The sequence below is a fragment of the Gymnoscopelus microlampas genome (assembly GCF_963454915.1).
Source record: "Gymnoscopelus microlampas genome assembly, chromosome: 3".
NCBI classification, from domain to species: domain Eukaryota; kingdom Metazoa; phylum Chordata; class Actinopteri; order Myctophiformes; family Myctophidae; genus Gymnoscopelus; species Gymnoscopelus microlampas.
In genome coordinates, this window is record NC_139940.1 from 10,964,127 (window position 1) to 10,985,939 (window position 21,813).

General features: G+C 42.1%; 2 protein-coding genes across 3 annotated transcripts in view; both read left to right on the plus strand.

The window, feature by feature from the left end:
* skap2 (src kinase associated phosphoprotein 2) overlaps nt 1–21,813 on the plus strand; it is a 135,813-nt gene that overhangs the window by 107,114 nt on the left and 6,886 nt on the right. Inside the window, exons 2-12 of one of the 2 annotated variants that reach the window (XM_084052830.1) lie at nt 11,077–11,149; nt 11,688–11,793; nt 11,924–11,949; nt 12,383–12,475; nt 15,772–15,852; nt 16,149–16,232; nt 16,685–16,809; nt 18,024–18,087; nt 18,732–18,851; nt 19,618–19,704; nt 21,465–21,580. In XM_084052830.1, coding sequence (XP_083908956.1) covers nt 11,101–11,149; nt 11,688–11,793; nt 11,924–11,949; nt 12,383–12,475; nt 15,772–15,852; nt 16,149–16,232; nt 16,685–16,809; nt 18,024–18,087; nt 18,732–18,851; nt 19,618–19,704; nt 21,465–21,580 — 951 coding nt within the window. In that variant the 5' untranslated portion in view covers nt 11,077–11,100. Of the gene's footprint in view, nt 1–11,028; nt 11,150–11,687; nt 11,794–11,923; nt 11,950–12,382; nt 12,476–15,771; nt 15,853–16,148; nt 16,233–16,684; nt 16,810–18,023; nt 18,088–18,731; nt 18,852–19,617; nt 19,705–21,464; nt 21,581–21,813 lie in introns of those variants that run through there. The other variant, XM_084052831.1, reaches the window with a different exon arrangement.
* Nucleotides 231–2,585, plus strand: hoxa2b (homeobox A2b). Its single transcript, XM_084053822.1, has 2 exons — nt 231–738; nt 1,582–2,585. The coding sequence occupies exons 1-2, from the start codon at nt 381–383 to the stop codon at nt 2,310–2,312; spliced, it is 1,089 nt and encodes a 362-aa protein (XP_083909948.1). The 5' UTR covers nt 231–380; the 3' UTR covers nt 2,313–2,585.

Genomic DNA, 21,813 nt, shown 5'->3' on the forward strand with positions numbered 1-21,813 from the left:
GGCAGTAGCGAACGTCGACATGCCCCCAAAAATGTGTAAATAAAAGCAGCCCCCTACCTCCGGAATGAGGCGTTCCCCCTCCGAGTTTCTCGATCAATCACAGAGGACAGTGGCGTCTTTTGATAAAACCCCAAATTGTCATTGGGCAGATGTAATCATGTGACAGGCAGCACGGTCTGATTCCAGCCATGTCCTCATGAAAGCAATAGTTTATGGCATAGTGGTCTCCATACGACTATATACACTTTAGATTAGTTTATGAAAATATTATAATCTGACAGATTTTTTTATTTTTTATTTAATTTTTTCATTTATTTCCCGTTTCCTCTAAATTACCCTGTAAATAGTGCAATTTTGAACACAGCGACGATAGAGAGGAGATGAATTACGAATTTGGGCGAGAAAGTGGCTTTATCAACAGTCGGCCGTCGCTTGCTGAGTGCCTGACATCTCTTACCCCTGTCGGTGATGCATTTCAAAGTTCATCAATCAAGAGCTCGACGCTTTCGGCGTCGACACTGATTCCTCCTCCTTTCGAGCACACCATTCCGAGCCTCCACCCGGGCAGCCACCCACGCCACGGCCGCTCAAAGCAGCCGGCGAGCGGCTGCAGTCCGCTGCCGGCCGCATCCTTACCCCCGGAGTACCCCTGGATGAAAGAGAAAAAAGCCGTCAAGAAAAGCCAGACGGCCGCGTCGGCGACCAGCGACTCGTCGCCGCTCTATTTCTCCCCCCAAGGCAAGACAATGATTAATAACCTCAATCTAACTTTCCTTATTGTCTGAGGATACAGGCTAGCCAGCCCCCCACGCACAAATTCCCCTTTCTCTCTCTGTGTTTTGGATTTGTAACTTATTATAGGCCCCTATGGCTTGTACAGTGTGGGCGTACATTTAAAAAAAAACAACAACAACGTTAGCCGGGGTTTTGATTTAAGCATTCTTTTAATCTCATCAAGTAGCGTGCTGACTTGTGATGCAGTGTAACAATGTTAATGCTTGACAGTAATGGAGACTGATAGATTATTCTTACACGACCCGACAGCTGGCATGTCCATTAATCTTTTGGGCTGTCCACGCAGAGCCATCATATTCTGCCTGGGGCCCATAAATCTTCACAGTGCTTGTTGCTTGTTCTCCAGAAATGAGTTTTGCCCATTGAGCCTCTTGTTTTCCCTCTTAACCATAATGCCTACGTATTTTTCTTTCTTTTTTTGACTGTGGTTTTTGCATTTAAATGGATAGCTCACCCTTAAAATTACTTTTTAAAATATTGATTATTCACCCCATGCATGGAGCCTTGGATTCTTGGAGATTTATTTTTATTTTTGTATTCCTACGCCAATAATTTGATCAAATTCGTCCTCGGCCCCGTCGTCCAAGTATTTTCAAATTATTGGCTTAGGAATCCGAAAAAACAAAGAGGAATCTCCATGAATTCAAGGCTTCGTGGGGTGTGTAATTGATATAAAATAAGTATTTTTTGGGGTGAAGTTGGTGAACTATCCCTTTAATGCATCATCGTAGCCCTACTAGCCCATATGTTTCATTTTTATACACGTCCGTTATTTAATATTTCTAGGTTCACCAGAGACGGCAGAGAGCGGTGGCGGCGGGGCATCCAGGAGGCTGAGGACAGCGTACACCAACACCCAGCTGCTGGAGCTGGAGAAGGAGTTCCATTTCAACAAGTATCTGTGCAGGCCGCGGCGGGTGGAGATAGCCGCCCTGCTGGATCTAACCGAGCGGCAGGTGAAAGTGTGGTTCCAGAACCGCAGGATGAAGCACAAGAGACAGACGCACTGCAAGGAGAACCAGGACAGCGAGGGGAGATACCTGGACGACGGGGCCGAAGACGACGAGTTCGAGCCGCCCGCCATCAGCAATAACAACAACAGCAACAACAGTGTGGTATCCGGGGCGCTCCTGGAGAGAGAGCGGTATTTCCACCAGAATACCTTAACCTTACAGCAGCCACAGAATGGACACAATGGAGATACCCAAAGTTCCACTGACAGCAATGACAAAAATGTGAAACATTTTCCCAGCCCGTCGTCGCCCACTGGTCCTCTGTGCCTGGCAACAATAGGCCCGGACGGAGGAGCATCTGGCGGAGGGGCAGCTGACCACCACAACTCCCCCGATGGCCTGGACGCTTCTACTTTGCAGGATTTTAACGTTTTCTCGTCGTCCTCGTTCTCCCCCAGTCTGTCAGATTCCATGGATAGTCCCATCATGACTCTGTCCGCGGAAACCTTTGACTTTTTCTCAGAAACGCTCACAACAATCGACCTGCAAAACTTGAGCTATTAAAAAGTGCTATAGAAAATATTTCCATTCCCCATGCACCCCTCAATTATTATTCAGAGACTTTCTGCTTTAAATATAGCCTATAGTCAGTTTTAGTATTTGTGGAGAGTGCATAAATAGGTCACGCAAATATAAGGTAAGTTAATGGCGTAAATAGCCTAATCTAGAATAATGTTTATTCCAGTAGGCTACAAGAATATATATTACACCGTTTATTTTTGTATAAATTTCGGGTACAGTTGAACAGAATATTTTCCTAAATAAAACTTCATTTGGAGTTTTCCAAGTTGCACCATTCTCTCATTTTATTATCAGAAATGTTTGCCATTTTATATTGGCCAACAGGCGACACACACACACACACACACACACACACACACACACACACACACACACACACACACACACACACACACACACACACACACAGAAATAACACGAGGGATATAGAATGTGGCAGTGTGTCATATTGTTTATTTTAATGATCAGAACAAGATCAATTAGGCTACCTATCCAATTAATATAGGCCTACACTTCCTCTCAAACATGTTTGTTTATATTATCATAAAATGCTCATGGTTTTGATGTTTTTTATATCACAAGCAACAATTATAGCACGAACGCGCATGCACACATCAATTATAAAATGCAAATATAGGGAGGGCTGCATTTTGGCACTCGAAAATGTTATGGCAATAGTTCTAAAATAGAAAATAAGTTTTCCACATCGAGAGGGAGCCATGTGGTGTTTTAGCCCGTCGTCATCAGAATAATTGATTGAAGAAGTAGCCTATCTAAGACGGTTCTCAACTTTTTCAGGCCGCGACCCCCCAAAATAATAAACTGGGTGGGGACCCCCGGTGGGGACTCCCCCAAAATAATCATATTTGAACTGGGCACCCCCACCCTGGCAAGCATGAATGTAGGAATTAGGGCATTCAATTTAGTTTGACTCGAGTTGGTTCCACAGATAAATATTGTGAAAATAGCAGATCGCTGCGAGGCGTTGTGAGCTTGCAGATCGGCTATTTTCACAAATGTAGCCTCTTTCTTATATAATTTGACAATTTGTTTGACCAGTTTTTATAGTAGGCTATTTTGTTTATTACTTTTGATGCAATGGTCTTATTTTTATTTATTTTTTATTTGTAGATATTAAAAAAGGTCTTAAAAGTCCTTAAATTGTCACTTCACTGTCATCTGGGACTGGGACCCGGGACCCCCATCCCCACAATCATGTGGGTCCCGACCCACAGGTTGAGAACGACTGATCATAAGAGATAAATAGTCTCGGTGAACTGAACGCACGAGCCTATTGCGGTTGTGCCTGCCTCGGAGTTTACAGGCCAAAAGCTGTGACTTTGTTGGCGTTCTACAATTAAATTTTATAGCCTATAAAACTCGCAGCACCGAGGGTGCTTGTTTATAGCTTGGCCCCACGGTGTAATTCAATCTCCTTGAATTAAACATCGCGCCATAGTCACCATGTCCTAATTTTTTTTTAAATATATTTTTTTAAATTTCAGAGAAATGTATTAAAACGCATATTTATCTGTATAAATTGGCTTAGTGTGATATAGGAGTTGCAATAGTTAATAAGTTGTTGTAATAGTTGAAAATGTACCTATATCCCTAAAATATAACTCGAATAGGAGCCTTTTTTATTGTTCGTATGATTATACGTAGAGCTCTGTGCTGTTAGCATGTGACGCAGTCTGCGTCATTAGCATATTAGCCTACAATTTATTAAAAGGACAAGAGGAATAGGCTACCTTAGCTGAAGCCAGCGTGCATTTTATTGCAGTCTATAATTCAATTAGTAGCCATTTGCCACAAAAACAGGCCTCCACCTTTCTTTGCTCATTGTTATTCTTGATGAATACATACACCATTCCGTCATTAATAGCATCAATGTGTCACGAGAGAGAAATAGGCTACAACCATAAGTCTGTTCTGAGTTTGACGGGAAAATATCGATCTCAATGTGTTACACCTATAATTTACTGGCTTTGGTGAATTAATATCGAAAATTATTGATGCATTAGCATCACATTAACAAAGACTTTAGCCTATTAGGATTATCACTAAAGGGCTATAGTGCAATGCGTTTGATCCAGGGATAGCTGCGATGTCTTTCACATCCCCAACCTAATCCCCATAAACAGGCATTCACAAGATGTATAGATTTACTTCCATTGAATTGTCTGAGGCAATCTAAGTGTCTGTAATATTAACTACTTTCAACATGGCGTTCATATTTTGGGCATGTCATATAAGGACCTATATAGCATGGCCAAAAAATTATAGATTTTTTAAATAAAAATACACAATTATAAAAAATAACATTTTCGAAACATAACTTTTAACTTTAACTGCCATTTACTCTATTCATCAAGGGTTTAAGTGGTTAAGCCCAATTTGGTAACTTGATATATCTTTTACCATAAGATCACTTTATTTGTTGTTACTAATCTTAAAATGTTATCTACTTATTTTTAATCCAATCAAATAAATATGAGTGGCCAACTGTGACACTGCCCCCCCCTCTACCTCTTAACCAATACCTATTTTCACAAGAAGTTCTGTACAAGAATGGTGAGGGAAGTGGTTCTCAAAGTGGGGTCCAGGGACCCTCAGGGTTCCTTAAGGGTGTTCCAAATGGATCCTTACAGTTCTGTAACTCTGAGAGTGTATAAATAAAACCAAAAGGATAAGGGTCCATTTGGTTCCATTTTGTACACGCTCAGAGTTATGGGGTCCTTGAAATTAAACAGTTTGAGAAACTGGTTTAGGGTCTTACTTCATTACTCTGAGAGTGTAACATGTTGTCTGTGGGTCCACTAACCTGTAGGAGGGCAAAGAAGGGTGGGGGGCAGTGAGACAGACAGCCAATCAGAGAGAGACATTTGTGAGTGAACAGGAAGCTGGATGAAAGTAGCTTCAGCAGTGCTTTGTGGGAAATTGGATACAACACCACGCCCCCCACCCTTCCATCCCGAGCCCTCCATCACTCTCTCTCTTTCTCTCTCTCTCTCTCTCTCTCTCTCTCTCTCTCTCTCTCTCTCACTCACTCACTCACTCACTCACTCACTCACTCACTCACTCACTCACTCACTCACTCACTCACTCACTCACTCACTCACTCACTCACACACACACACACACACACACACACACACACACACACACACACACACACACACACACACACACACACACACACACACACACACACACACACACACACACACACACACACACACACACACACACACACACACAGGGTCAAAGGTCAGGCTGCCTCTCATCTCCCTCAACAGACCGGGTGGAACTGCTGCCGGGTCAGGGAGGGGTCAGGTTTTGAATGACCAGGAGGGAACTATTTATTGGCTGCTCAGATTACACAGAACCAAACAGGATATGACATCAGAGAGCATATTAAGTGTTGATGGTTTTAGCATAATACAGTAGCAATGCTACTCCGAGTCCAGTTATTGTGATTGTTAATGTAACACTTGCCTTGTTTATATTAGTCCATTTTCACACTCTCAGAGTTAATTGAAACCACATTACTGGCATGTTTTTATTAGATCAAGCTGGAACCTACTTGTCTCAAGCCAGGCAACTATTCCACAATCTTCAAATGAAATGCTACAAAGCCATCTGTGATTTCCGTTAATGAAAATATATTTTAAAATAGCTTTAAAACAGTTACAGTAAGATTTATTTATGCGACTGCAATGATGAAACGGAGGTGGGGGAGGGCAGACATCTGCTGTAGTTTCTGTGCATTTTCAACGCTGCGTTGTAGACAGAGGCATTTGAAAAGTGTGTGAGCCAACAGTCTGTCTCCAAAGACTAGAAGCTCACTAATTATGTCACAGGTCCCCAGTCAGCCTGTATTCCTTAAGCACCAGCAAATTTAGCAAACAACGCCTCCATTACTGTGATTTTCACATCACTTGACAACCAGGCTGGTGTGTCAACAAGCGCATCTTGAGTTGGAAACCTGTGGTGGACGGAATAATAGGTTGTTTCCAAATTGCACATATTACTTGAAAGTCATGCGGGTTAGGCTATAGCTAACATTTAGTTAGCTAACATCTAGTTAAGAGACTGGCTGCAAGCGGGCAGACATCACTTCCACCCAGGCAAAGGGAGGAGAGTCAGGAGAGCGTAGCCAATGAAAACAGGGTCGTGGTTTGTGAAATGTGCTGGGGAAAAAGGCATACACCCTGTCATGTACCATGAGAGCCGAGCGAGTGCAGGTTTTCTTTCCAATCTATCTCTGTTAATATTAGGGTACTGTCACACATGCGCAACTGAAACAGTTGCATCTTTCTCACTTCCATGCTGTGGGAGAGAAGGGGTGGAGCTTCTGGTTGCAAAGCATTGCCGCATAACACGCCACCACACAGAGTTAAACTTTGTTTAACTTTGATGCGTCTGAACGTACGGTCAAACATGCGTGACTGAAGAGGAGTAGCCATGCATGCTGAGGCATCATACTATCACCCTGTCGCGGCCACGTCACATCGCCATGTGACGTGGTTCAACTGTAAGCTACACCCCCTCGCTCGAAGGGGTGGAGGCGCGTGACACGACAATGCTTCACATGCCGGAAGATCCACCCCTTCGCTTGCATAGAATGGAAGTGAATGGCACGTGACTGTTTCAATCTGGCATGTGTGACCATGCCCTTACCCGTATACTTAGTTGAGTGCCAGTGTCACAAGCAAAAGTAGCCGATCTATAAGCTCAGAATGCATTGTGACACGATGCGGTGTGAGCTTGTAGATCTGCTGTTTTTGGCACACAACACTGGCAATAAGTATAAATCAGGCTTTAAATGATCATGAGTCTAGCCTATACTGCTATAGATGAATAGAAGTCTAACGAGTTGAATCATGAAAGGTAACTTCAGGCTGGAAACATTAGTGCTCATTTGGACTGCCACGTGTTGATATTAAAGCTGCAATCCATAACTTTCATAATCTACCTGGGATTTGAACCATGGGTCCCCAGTGCAACTTTTCTACTGCTGAGCTAATACAGAAAGACTGGAGCCTGTTTGTACAGTGGAAAACTGTGTTTTCAGCTTGTCCTACCCGACCACAGGATATACATGTCTCAATAGAAGAGAAGGTAAACCAACTACAACCACCGCTGTTGTGTTTAATTATATTGTACTAACATACTCTACCATGCAGATTGGTTAAAATAACAATTTAGTCTAACAAAGTTATGATTTGCAGCTTTCTCCATTTACTCATAGGGGCTGTGTCTGTCCACCAAGGCGTATGTTTTGAATTGTTTTCAATGGAAAACACCCGCAGCATGACGAGGAGCTGGGCGTCTATTTTGCGCTGTGCGTTCACGTCTGGCATTTTTATCTGGGTGCCCAAAATTGAAATATTTTCAGTTCTGGGCGCCCAGAAGGAGAGCGCCTTGCCTTTTCAGCTGGAAAAAAATGCTTTGGCACACAGCCATACCTTTTATTTAGCCATTATGATTCTAACTGTACACTGAATTATAAATTTGTACCTTCCATCATCTTTTTCCTTCCTTATACATTTGTTTAGCTATGTGGTAATCAAGTCACTTTCATATGATCTCTATTGATTTGCATTACAGTATGTGAACTTGTGGCTGACACAAAAACCTGGGGCACATTACCTCTCAGAAAAAAGCTATGCGTGTGTACCTTTTCTTACTTTTCTATCAAACATATAGCAAACTATATCATACTGTTACATATACTTTCTTCTGCTGGTAGAAATAAAATGGTTGGGGAATACTCAAGTGCACTCAATACAGTAGGTGTCATCATGGGGCCCAGAATGAGGCCCAAAAGGCATAGCTGGTACATCTCAGATTGGATTCATATTTCACATGTATCAATTGTAATCTAATGTAAAATCCATCAAGCCAGTCCACGGCCGCGGGGGGGAAAGCGAATCAAGCCATCAATATCTCACAATCTTCTATCAAACAACTCTCCTCTTCGAAGAGGTAAAAGTACACGGCTGAACTCTGAAAGGACATGTTACTTTTGTTGAAAGGAGTAATTTAGGGCCCTGTACTACAGGATCTCTGCAATGTACTGTCTAAGTAAAGCATAAAAAGCCTTAAGAAAAGCCAGTAGTGGATCCTGCGTCGACCACACAGTCCCAGGTTTGATTCTATATCTGCAGACCTGTGTTGGCTGTTTTCCCCCACTCAATATCGTGTCTCTCTACAGTGCACTGTCCTGTCTTTAGAAAGAAACTCTCTGACTGAGTTTGGGATGTGGGGGGTGGGGGGTTCAGCAAATCCCAGCAGACTCCAGACACCACCCCCATCTCCACCACCACCTGCAAGGCCCAAGTATCCCCACTCAGGCCCCCCTCTCTCTCTCTCTCTCTCTCTACAGCTGGACTGCTGGAGTGACATTTCTGCTTTGCTTCAAGGTATTCTTGAACGGCAATCATCTCTACAGTTCAAAAGGCTGAGTCTTTTAACCTGTATTGGGTGATACTGTTTGTCAGAAGGTGACTAATGAATGACTGACACCTCTATAAACAATGTGACAAACTGCGGATTCACACTGTAATCCTTCAGTGAACACAACGTGAAATAGTTGCACAATACAGCGCACACTTCTGTCTTTTGGCCTACAGCCAGTGTTTCTCGTCATGCACCGTTGCATCTGAAAGTAATTCCTTGCAGGGAAGGGAGATCCCCTTAACATCACTTCAGGACTGATATGCAATACGAAAATCTGGAGTTGATAGAGCAATGGAGAATGATTAGGCTATAAAGCTCACAGACAAAAGCTCAATATGCACATAGATGTCGCCCACACAACCATTCACGCACGCACGCACGCACGCACACACACACACACACACACACACACACACACACACACACACACACACACACACACACATACACACACACACACACACACACACACACACACACACACACACACACACACACACACACACACACACGCACGCACGCACACCTTTTCTTTTTTGGTGTTTTGATCCAAAAATAGTCCTTGTGGCCTTATCTTGCAGAGAAACGTTAAGCATCAATCAAAAATAGCCTATTATCAATTTATCACACCGTGGGTTATTGACTTTATTAGTACATCAGCGTCTTTCCCACACACAGCAACATTACATCTTTGTTTGATTTACCTTGTTGCCACCAATGTCCATTAAATCAAAATGTCATATTGGTCACATCGGCGTAATTATTAAAAGTAGGCTAGGTGTGTTGATCTGTTATAGCGAGATGGGCCAATTAATCTTCGTGGCTGTATGCGCAGGAGCCTCTATATGCAGCAGAGAAATGCTATCTGGAATCAATCGTAAAATATTATCAGGATATGATGCCTGGATTATTGACTTTACAAGTCTGTAAAGATCAGTGGGTCCATTAAAGGCTCCATCCCTTTTCTTTTACCAGACCACTGAAAGCATATAAAACTCTATGAACAAGGAAGCAAACTATACTACGTGGGCGACAAACAGTAAAACCCTCAGTCAGTTCATTAATTTATCATGTGTAAGTCTCAGTTAAAGCTGCAATCCGGAACTCATTTTAATAAACAAAGGGTTATTTTAAGCAATCTGTATCCATCTGCATTCTGCAGTGATTGGAGGTGGTGGTATCTATCTCTGTTGCCCCCTACCCAGCTGTGTCGAGTAGGATACCTACATGTGGTTGGAAAGTAGGCCAATGGCAATACTGCCTCCTCTAGCCATGGATCACACGGCAGTCACGACCATGACAGTCATGTATCAGGGCTACCTGAAGCTCATAAACACAATAAGAGAACGTGACGTCACACCATTGAAAGTAATAGCTGAAAACCTCACAAGGTGGCGCCACCTGTCAATTGAACTCAATTGAACGGTTCCTCAAGCTATTTATAGCCTAGGTAAGTAGGCTAGACTAGTAGGGCTTTCATGCTTGGCTTGAAAGGGCTAGAAATTTGATCTCCCTCATCGGAGAACAAGGTTAATTCTAACATCCTAGAAGGACAATGAAACTTATGGATTGCAGCTTTAACCATTTTGTGTAACTTAATTTTTAAAAAGTATTAGACTACTAAACGGATACAGGATAGGTGGGCACTAGGGACATCTGGGCACCATATGTTTGGGAAGACTGGGCACCAGGAAAGGTGGAGAAGAGTGGGCACTAGGGAGAGTGGGCAGTGCGCTAGGGAAATGTGGGCACTAGGAAGAGTGGGCACAGGGATAACTGGGCACCTGGAAGAGTGGGCACTTAGGGGTGGAGAAGAGTGGGCACTAGGGAAATCTGGGCACCAGGAAGACTGGACACTGGGTAAACTGAGTACTACTAGGAAGAGTGGGCACTATGGCAATGTGGGCACTAGGAAGAGTGGGCACTAGGTGCACTGCCTGTGAGATTGAATTTATTAACGATGCTTTGTTTTGAATGTTTTGGAGCCCATCTATCCTGTTACCACATAAACAAGATAGGTAGACGTTTGAGGGTTCAGATCCCTTAAGGACATGATGATGATGATGAAGAAAACTTACGGATTGCAGCTTTAACAGGCTGTCGGAGACTCGGAGGGGCTTTGTCCTGCATGGCTACAGCTGAACACACTGGTGGTCAGAGATAAGTAATTGAAACTTCCGTGTCTCTGTTGCACTTTCGCTTCCGTGTATTAGCCTAAGCCACAGACAGACAGTTCCACTCACTGGACGCTACAGTGTTGCCACGGTGGGGTTGTGTGTAGTTGTGTGAGTGTGTGTGTGAAATCATGTTAAGTATGCGTGCTGTTCCAGAGGAGTTAACGACACTTATTTCGGGTATGGTTCACAATAACTTCTATAAAATGTTTGTTGTCCTATGACGTTTTTTAGGTCCGAAAAGCAAAGCCCAAGAGAAATGCTTTCAAGTAAAGTGACCCGTTTGTAAAAGAGGAAGCCAAGTGCAGTAGTGCACTTGATGCTTCGCCGTACGGCGGTGTCGCTTGCCGAAAATAGCCGATCTACAAGCTCACAACGCCTTCCCATGCGACGCGTTGTGAGCTTGTAGGTCGGCTATTTTCTGCGAGCCGACACCGTCGTACGATAGAATAGCACTGGGCTTCTCCACGCCCTCATCGTTGATAGCAAAATGTTTATTATAGTCATTTTAATTTAATGACTCAAGCCGGACAAATGGTGGAATTTTAATCTGGCGTGAAGTGACAACAGATTTTACTGTGATGACTAACTTGTTTCATATATATATATATATATATATATATATATATATATATATATATATATATATATATATATATATATATATATATATATATATATATATATATATAATTTACTTTTCATCTACTTTTTTTAGATCTAGAAACTTTCCTTTCTGATGGCTTGAAAGGGGAGGCTTTGAGTAAGAAGGCAAAGGAGAAGAGAGAGGCCTTCGTTAGACGAATCAGAGAGGTTAAATTGGGGTATGCTATGTCTCTTATTTCAACCTTATACAGTATGCTTTGCTGTCTTCCATAAATCATACTCTAATATCCTTTTTGTGTAGCACTATAACATGTGATAACTGTTCTCTGTTTACTGTTTCCCACACAGGTTCCCACATGATTTCAACCACAAAAGTGAGATTTTAATTATTATAACAATGATAAGCTTGCAGTAATACATAATGTAATTGAATGCCTTTTACAGGCAGCAGTGGTATATCATAAAGATGACACAGAGAAGAGACAATGTTTAGTCATTTTCTCACTTAAACCCTACACTTAATTGACCAGGGTTCCCCAGGGCTCTCCTTGGTTCTCTCCGTTTTTCCTTCTGAACCAAATCTCTTTGGCGAAAATAGCCTATCTACAAGCTCACAATGCGCCACTTTGTGATACGTTGTGAGCTTGTAGATGTGCTATTTTCGCTGAATGTTCACCCAAGAATAGGGACACTACAGTCCATGTTGTTAGTAGCTCTTTATTTCCCAGTCACATATAGCTCTTTTTGTATGATATAACATTTGACGTGACTAACTAGCACCTTCTTCTGTCAATGTCACCCAAATAGGTGGAGAGGATTCAGATGATGAGGAAGAGGTCGACAGCAACGCAGGCTCGCTGCATTCAGAACGCACAGACAGAGATGAGGACGCATATACTAGTACGCATATACTAGTGCATTCATTGGTCAAATGCCTACTTGGTTATATTTGTTATATCAGTGGTTCTCAAACTTTTCTTCCCAGTTTGGTATGCATTAGGCCACGGACCCCTATAACTCAGAGTGTGTACATGCATACTCTCTGAGTTACAGACCTGTGAGTGTCCAGTTTTTCTTCCATTTGTACTCTTTGAGTTATAGACCTGTAAGAATCCATCTGGGGACCCCCTGGAACCCTTTTCAAGGACCCCATTTTGAGAACCACTGTGTTATACAACATCTCACTCCCTTGTGTTTTTAGCTGCGGCTTTCTCTAACTTGGCTCACCTCTTTTACAGTATATGCTGTTCTAATATTGCTGTTTCGCACTTTTAGATGCGTGTTTATGTTAACCTTTAGTGAAAATCGCTCCCCAGGCAAAGTTACGGTCTCCATCCTAGCTAAAGCTGGAATGAACGTACAAACCACAAAGTGACGTGTGTGGGAGAAAGTGACTCTGAGGAGGCGAGAGTGAGGCAGACATTCCAGCTGTAGCTTGGCAACATACTTTGGGGAAGCAATCTGAGGGTATAACTGCTACTTCCACCAGACAGACCCCCCCCCCCACCCCACCCCAACTCCCAACCCCTCACCCCTGACAGCAAGAGCATGGTTTATTAGCCCTGGTCACAGTCTAGGGTCTGGCCTATTACCACCATGCCTGCAGTTCAGAGAAAACGCATTGCTCAATGTACAGTCGCCGTACACCATCATGGTAACATATAGATGGTCATGGTATGTGATTTTTCCCTTTCTTATTATTCTTATTCTATTAACTTGTGTAGATGGAGTATCAGGGAAAGCCTTATGTGATCGTAGTGTTAGAAAAGGGTCTGCGTTTTATTGGGTCTTAAGCAGCTGCCAGTTTTATAGCCGACCTTTCACACAAAGCAACTTTGACACAGCATTTGAGCATTTGCATTGAAGTTGCACTCGACTCGGGACAGGGCGACTCCACCAGTGACGGGCCAAAACACAGCCGAGTGGATAAACAAACCTTGGCTCAACCTAGTACATTATAACCAAGGTTATAGACTGGAATATTTATATGGATTATATCAAACACTGCCCCCTGCCTCAACAGCTAAAGAATTTTCTCATCTTAATTTTTTATATTTTTTTATACAGGAAATGGGGAGAGAGATGGGGAGTGACACGCAGCAAAGGTCATCGGGATTCAAACCCGCGACACGCTGTCAGACTAATGCAGCCTAGCTGCCCGGACCGCTATGCCAGCCGTCCGGGCAACTCTCATCTTATAGATATTAACCACCTATCCATTATACTATCCATTATACTACAAATAGCTGATCTACCAGCTGAGCACACAACTACTTTATCCCTTAGTTTTAATTATTAAAACATGACTGTTGAGAGCAGTCAAACCATTAATTGTAAATTTATTATTATTATTGAGTTGGGTCGAGATGAATGGATCAATATTTCTGGGTCAGCGTCTGGGCCGGGAGTCCATGACTACACCAAGATTTCTGGCTTGTTTTGTGGTTTTTAACATTACCGATTGAAGCTGAGCTCTGACTTTTAATCGTTCTTCCTTGGCTCCAAAAACAATTACTTCAGTTTTGTCTTTGTTTAATTGAAGAAAATTCTGGCACATCCAATCATTGATTTGTCCAATGCAATTACTCAGCGTTTGCATTGGACCATTAGTCCCGTGATATGGTTATGTAAATTTGTGTCTTCTGCATTACCAAGGTTGGTAACATATTTTCTTGTTTTCCATAATCTGAGTCAGTCTGAGCATGTCGATTTTGAACAGAACAGGTCCCAATGGAGCCTTGCGGAACTCTGCATGTAATTTTTGTCTGTTCAGATGTGTAATTAACTATTGACACAAAGTAGTCCCTGTCCTTTTAGTATGATTCAAACCAGTTTAGTACTGCGCCAGAAAGTCCCACCCAGATTTCCACTCAGTCTAGTAATAAATATGTTGTGGTCGACCATGTTGAATGCAGAACTGAGATCTATTAATACTAAGACTATTTAAGTGGATGTCATTGAAGACCTTAACAAGAGCAGTCTCAGTGCTGTGGTGTGGTCAAAATCCTGACTGGAATATATCAAACCCGTTGTTTAGTGCCAAGAAGTCGTCCAGTTGTTGAAAGACAGACCTTTTCAATTATTTTACTTAAAAACGGGAGGTTTGATATGGGCCTAATTGTTCATTAGTGATGTGTCTAGATAATTCTTTTTTTTAAGTGTGGCTTGATGACTGCAGTTCTCAGGGCCTGTGGGAAGTAACCTGAGAGAAGAGATGTGTTGACAATTTGTAAACGGTCTGAGGCCATGCATTCTGCCTGCTGGCAGAATATCAAGGCAACAGGAGGAGGATTTCCGATGTTGTATGATGTCCTATAACTTTTCATGGTCGGCTCAAATTGTGTCATGGTACTTGAATTAGTTTTAAGTAGACACACACACCCTGTACCCAAAATGGATGTACTTACTGCTTGTCTAATTTTCTGAACTTTGTCACCGAAGAAAGGCAAATTCATTGCAGGCTCTGGTGGATACAAGTTCAGAGGCTAATGTCACAGGAGGGGTTGTTAGAAACAGACTGTATCAAATATAAGTGACTGACTATCATAAACGATACAGAACCTCCTCCCTGACAATATCGCCAAGACAGTTTGTTTATTTTTGGACCACAATTCTTATATGAGACGATTCTTAGATGACCCTATGTTATTCTCCATAGCAAAATTACTTTACGAACCTGGGGATGAACGAGTGACATCAGGACTTCTGTACTCTATATCAGCCAGACAGCCACCAATACCTTAGACATGTTCAGACCCTTGGAGATGATTAATTTCAGAGTGTGCCAGAGACTTGTTGTTTGTGGGCTCCATCACATGCTGCGTCGGTCCATAGTTATCAAGAACAGCACAGTTATTTTGTCACTTTGTCAACAAAGATGTTAACATCACCAATAATATCCTTATTATGCATTCGAACTCATAAAACCGAAGTTTGGAGGCGTTGCTTCAATAAGAACAGCAGCACTGTTATCTTGGGGTGCTTTTGGAAAAATAGCACTGAGCGCACTGGCACCTGAAGTGCAGTATATTGATCTGAGTTCACTTTTCCCCTGTAGTGCACTGCATGGTGCACTCTAGTGCCCTGTTATGTATGCCCTGTAATGTATAGTCTCCTGTAGTGCACTATAGTGCACTCACTAGTCACCATAGTGTTCTTGAGTTCTAAACATGTTCTCGATTTCACTTCCTCTCCAGGTGCTCAACAGTCCCCACCTGTGGCAGCCCAGGATCTGACCTCTGTATTAATAAAAGGGTACTTGGAGAAACGCAGAAAAGGTGGGTTCCCTTTGGTTCCATGTCCGTTATTCTGTCAGATCCACACCAGGAATGTTAATGGTGAAGATTGAACAGAACTGAAAAAAAGAAAGTGTAATTTCTCATTAAGTTAAACCCTATATACATCATTAACCGGGGTGCTCCAAGAGTCTATATGTGATCCGCTGAAAATAGCAGATCTATAAGGGCTTGTAGATCAGCTGTTTTTGGCAGATGCTCACCTATTATGACAAGCCCAGGATAGGGTTGCAAGGGTTTCAAGTGGTTAAGATTATGAACTTTTCTTCCTTTTGTAGATCACAGTTTCTTTGGCACTGAATGGCAGAAGAGATGGTGCGCTCTAAGCAGCCATATGTTCTACTACTACAGCAATGACAAAGGTACAGGCGTTTTTCTTCATTTAGATTTAGAAAACATCTTGAAGATGCAGAGAGCTACGATATGTCACAGTTTATTATTGGAATTCATATCGGAGGGAGCAGGGCAATGCTGCCTTTCCATTTTATTCCGTAGATATTTTAAGCTTGTACAGTAGTCCATTTAAGCTTTTTACTGCTACTCTTAACCCACTTTGTTTACAAAGAAAGGGGTTACATTTAAATATTACTGTAGTATATATTACTAGGACAACTATATACAGTATCTCTCTCTCTCTCTCTCTCTCTCTCTGAGACAGAAAGTATTTAAGCAAATAAGGAGATGGCATAAATGCATTATTGTTAAGGGAAGTTATGGGTTTAATCTTAGGCCAGAAAGGAGCACATGTGGTGTCAGAGACGGGGAGTTTAAGGACCCCACCATCTTTGCTCAATTAACCTAATCTTTTTGACAGACAAGCAGCAGAAAGGTGAGTTTGGGGTTGATGGATATGGTGTCAAAATGAACAGCGCTCTCCGAAAGGATTCCAAGAAAGACTCCTGCTTTGAGATTTCAGCCCCCGGCAAGCGAGTGTATCAGGTACAGTGGTCCTTTGACAATATCTGAGGAGGGGCTTTCCAATCCTCCTTTCTGAGTTTTCTTTATTGATTCAGATAGTAGGAAAACTGACAGGGAGTGGAACAGGAGAAGCGGAGCATCTTAACCACTTACTTAAGCCCTGTATACTTTGTCGTAGGATGAAAAGTGGAAATAGCCGATCTGCTATTTTCACTATCTTTGAAAATGGTCACCCTGTAATGGCAAGCACAAAATAGGGAAGCAGTTTGAAAGTGGTTAAAGAACAACCCCAGTGTATTTTAAATGCAGAATTCTGATGACTTTGCCTGTCTCATCGTCTGCAGATGTCGACTATAAATCTTGACATGGTTTCTGATCCAAGTCATGTATACTTTACTCTACTGCCAACCACCTTGCAAAGCATATAATGGATTTTTAGATTTTTTGTTTTTGCAACCTTCTAGGAAGCCATTGGTTTCCATTAATTTCAGAAAATCAACTTGCAGAGACTCGTCAATAAAGTATTCAATCAATCAACACCCAAAAAAAACAACATTAACCCTGTCCCACCACCATATAATCATAAATGACGGTATAATATTTAAAACAGATAATTCCATCCCATTTGTTTCTATTGATCAGTTAACGTTTCAGCCGTAGCATTATCACAACATTATGTAAAAAGTAATAAGTAAGGAGAGCCCGACCAATGCCATACTGTATGTTTGGGTCTTATGTTGACTTGCAGGGTGTCTGCAGAAGCAGAGAATTGGAATATAGGTTTATATGTTGCAATACAAAAAAAGGGAAATACGATAATTATTCCAAAATACTGTATATCAACTAGGTTGGCATTACAGTATACTATACATGTCAGATGTCACAGACATGACTCCTAATGACACGTCTGAGCAGCTGTACTCATCGCTGTGTTAAATGTAGCCTTTCCGTCCATGAACGCCAAACCTACACACCATTTAAAAGTTATATTTGCATTAACACTTCATTAAATCGTTATTAATAAAACAACATTCATGTCTTTTTACACTCCAACCTTTCAAATGGCCAAATATGACATTCGTGTTTAAAAAGGTTTTTAAATGAGCGTTTCTAACACGTTGGCGTGGAACATTTTACTATGCATAAATGCAGTGTTATTTGTTTATGTTAATTAATATATGTATAACTGTATGTCGGACTGAGTGCCGTTTTCATTTCTCCTCTCCTTCGTGCAGTTTTGTGCGTCATCTCCCAAAGAGGCAGAGGAATGGGTGAAACAGATCGACTTTGTCCTGAAAGGTTTGTGAAGCGTCACACAGTTTGTGCCATGTATGAATAATAACCCGACACATTTTTCTGTATGAATGCTAATCCAAATATGGACGACATACTCTAAATTGGGCCTCCTCAGATTGCGGTTCTCGACCCAAAAGTGGGTCATGAGACCATCTCAGAAGGTCACTCAATGACAAGTCACGGAGAGGGTCATATTTGAGTCCCTGCCGCAACCAGTTGAGAACCGCCGCTCTAAATATTTTCACCCCTCGCTTTGTGCATGAGTGCATTTTTCCATATCGTGGCTGTCGGGCATAAACCTTGTATGACCAAAACTGCTAATTTTTAAATGGAAAAAATAACCTGTGTTCCAATGGCTCCAACGTAGTTATTATTTAGTCTCAAGCTCTTGTTAATACTTTTAATTGGTTAAATATGTATAAAACCCACAGACAGACTTAACGACGTTCACTTGAAAATAGCAGATCGACAGTACAAGCTTGCGATGTTGTGAGGCGTGACGAGCTTGTAGATCGGCTACTTTCGATACTGTTGTACAACGGAAGTAGGGAATTCATTTATGAAAAAAACAATAAAAAGTTGAAATCTGGAGATGCAAGGTTTCTGCCCGACGGCGACAATAAACATTAAGAGTTTGGTCTTTGCAGACATGACGGGCATCATTCCCGAGGAAGACTATGAGGATGATCAGGAGACGTACGACGACGTGGGACAGATGCCTGTCAGTCCTCAGCCCATCGACGATGACATCTATGAAGAACTGCCAGGTTACCTCTTTCAGGATGAACTGCATGCATGCTGTTCCCTCTGACAAATTATGCAAAACCACCACACCCCCATCTGATGCATTGACAAGCGTGCCATCTGAGTTGTCAAGCCGTGGTGGACGGAATAGGTTCTCACCTGTTTGCACATAGTGCTACTTGACAATGACGTGCATGTTAGGCTAACTAACATTAGTTAGTGTAAACCATTTTAAGGAGGATTTTACAGTAGAGATTGGGGTCCCAGAACTTATCAAATGGGGTTTGATAAGTTCGCACGTCACTTCCACCCAGCGAAAGGGAGGACTGTGTAGCCAATCAAAACAACGGGGGTGTGGTTGGCATAATTTGCCAGTAAAGAATAATATACACGTGGATGAACACCATCATTGCTAGATGCTTTGTACACTCAGACAGGGGTGTGCTAGTAGCTAAATCCTGTAAAACGGGTTCTCTAACATTTTCATGTCATGGATCCCCAAATTGTATATTGTATGTATTTCGCGGACCCCCCATTTGAAAAGATCTTGTGCCAGGGATCAGAGAAGATGTGTCAAGATCTTTCAAAAATAGATCAACAAGCTTGCAACGCATCACGTTGCAACCTTGTAGATCTGCTATTTTTTCTAAAATAAAATGGGGCTTATGTTTTTAAAACTGTTCCTTATTTGGAACCCCCTCAAGGACCCCTGGGGGTCCCTGGACCCCACCTTGAGAAGCAGCACTTTAAATGTTGGCTTATGTGTGGATATTGTCTGTCTTCCTCCAGAGGAGGACGAGATGCCAACACCACCACCATGTCCCCCGAAGGTGGACGTTTCCACCAAGCCTGTTCCTCCTCTTCCTCCTGCAGCAGGTACTCCTTAAATAATAATAAAACAAGAATGTCATTTATAAGGTACTTTTAAAAAGTATGTTGACAAAATGGTTTACTTAACACGGTGGTTCTCAACCTTATCTGGATCATGGCCCACTTGAAAATCTAACCACTTAAAACGGTCAGATGGGTGGGCTAGGTGCATTTTCAGAGCATGTTTATTTTAACTATCGATCAATCGATTGTGTTCCGACTAGGATCAATGGAACTAATGTTCTAGCACTTTGTGTCATAGCACTTTGTGTCAAATATAAAGTGTGTTACAAATCATATGTATTATTATTAATAATAATGTTGTATACTTGAAGTTGTTATTTATCGGTATCACAACTAGAAAGAAAACTAGTTTTCCCCCAGGTTTTAAAGAGAGACATTGTAAATACCATAAACAATGTTATTTTATATTATCATTAAAATCTTAGTGTTTTGCCAGTTATTTGGGGGCCCACTTGCAAGGTCCTCACAGCCCACCAGTTTAAGAATCACTGACCTAACGTTGTTAAATCTGCCCGAGTCTCAAATGTGGGACGATCAAACTTCTACCCCCCTTCCAAGAGTCATTTGGCCAAGGGAAATGTGCTTATGAGCTTCAGGCAGTACTTCTTGTCAACCAGTAGGTGTCCTACCAGACACCAGCGTCTATACGTCTCAATGGAAGAGTAGGGAGAACCATGTGGTAGTTATATTGTAATAACATACGCTACCAGACAGATTGGTTAAAATAATGATTAAAATAAGTTACGGGTTGCAGCCTTATATATCAATTATAAGAAAATCCTTCCACAGACGAGGAACATAAGGTGTGAGGTTCACTGTAAAATGTACTTTTTGAGATTGCCACTACAGAGTATGACATGGAGGAAGTGTTGCTTACAGAGAGGAACTATGTGAGCGTGCAAGCTGAAAGTGAACAATGTTGGAAATAACAAACCTCTAGTTAACTCAGCCACTTCCTCCTTTCCTTTTAGTGTGATTATTAAGAACGCAATGTGAGTTAATGCAATACTGTGTTTTCAGCTGTTGATGTAAGAAGCCCTCTGCTAAGTCATCTGTTAAAGGAGCAGTTCACCCAAAAAATGACTTATGTTCTATCAAATCCACACCCCATGAAGCATTGAATTCATGGAGATTTTTTTGTTTTTCTCGCATTCCTAAAGCAATAATTTGATGACCGGCGGTCTCTCTGATAGGAGACTCAAAGAGCTCACAACGAGTCGCATTACAACAACTGTATGTTGTATGTTAATGCAATACCTCTTGTCAACTAGTAGTAGCCGTCCTACCATCCTACCTGACCACAGGATCTAAATGTTAAGGTAGAAGAGCAGGGAGACGGCTACAATTTGGTTATGTTGTATTAACATACTCAACCATACAGATTGGTTAAAATAACGATTTCTTTCACAAACAAAAATGATGTACAATATGTTGATCAGTTAAACACATATGACCTCCACCAGCCATTGCAACTGAGGTCATTGCAGTATAGTAAATAAATGAGCAGCTCCATGAACTAACTCCATTCAGGGCATGGAGAAAGATCCATACATTGGAAGAAAGGCAGACCGACTGTCACACTGCATTTTTGTTAGCTCTCCACTGCCTCCTGTTGGCCGTGCTAGGAAGTTTCAGTCACATACAGTATGTCACTTGTGACCTCTATACACTGAAGATGTTGGTGCCATAAAAAAAAACACAAGGTGTCTGACCAATCTTCTTGTCCCCCCCATTTCGTCCAGCTATTAACAAGAGCACCGACTACCCAAACTACTACCAAGGGAAGTGGGACTGTACGGGAGACCATGCGGATGAGCTGTCCTTCAGACGTGGAGATGCCATCTACATCCTGAGCAAGGTACAGTCAGAGAGGAACCCTCTTCTTCCTCTGAGGTAAAAGGCACATTTCTCTCTTAATTCTGCAGTGTCTTCACCATGAGGTAGATCCAGTGTTAGCGCTGGCCCCACTTATGCCAAGTGTTATGAGATTTCTGTGGTATTTGGAGAGAGCTCTGCCAGCTCCAGACCAGACCACCAAGGAGTTATTTCTGGGCCCCTCTCAGAGGAGCCGGCTGTTCATATCCTTACTGG

Bases quoted from the DNA above. Each gene is read 5' to 3' on its own strand.
- hoxa2b (XM_084053822.1), top strand. From the start codon at position 381: ATGAATTACGAATTTGGGCGAGAAAGTGGCTTTATCAACAGTCGGCCG. The intron at 739-1,581 runs GCAAGACAATGA...TAATATTTCTAG, and splicing joins GCTCTATTTCTCCCCCCAAG to GTTCACCAGAGACGGCAGAG.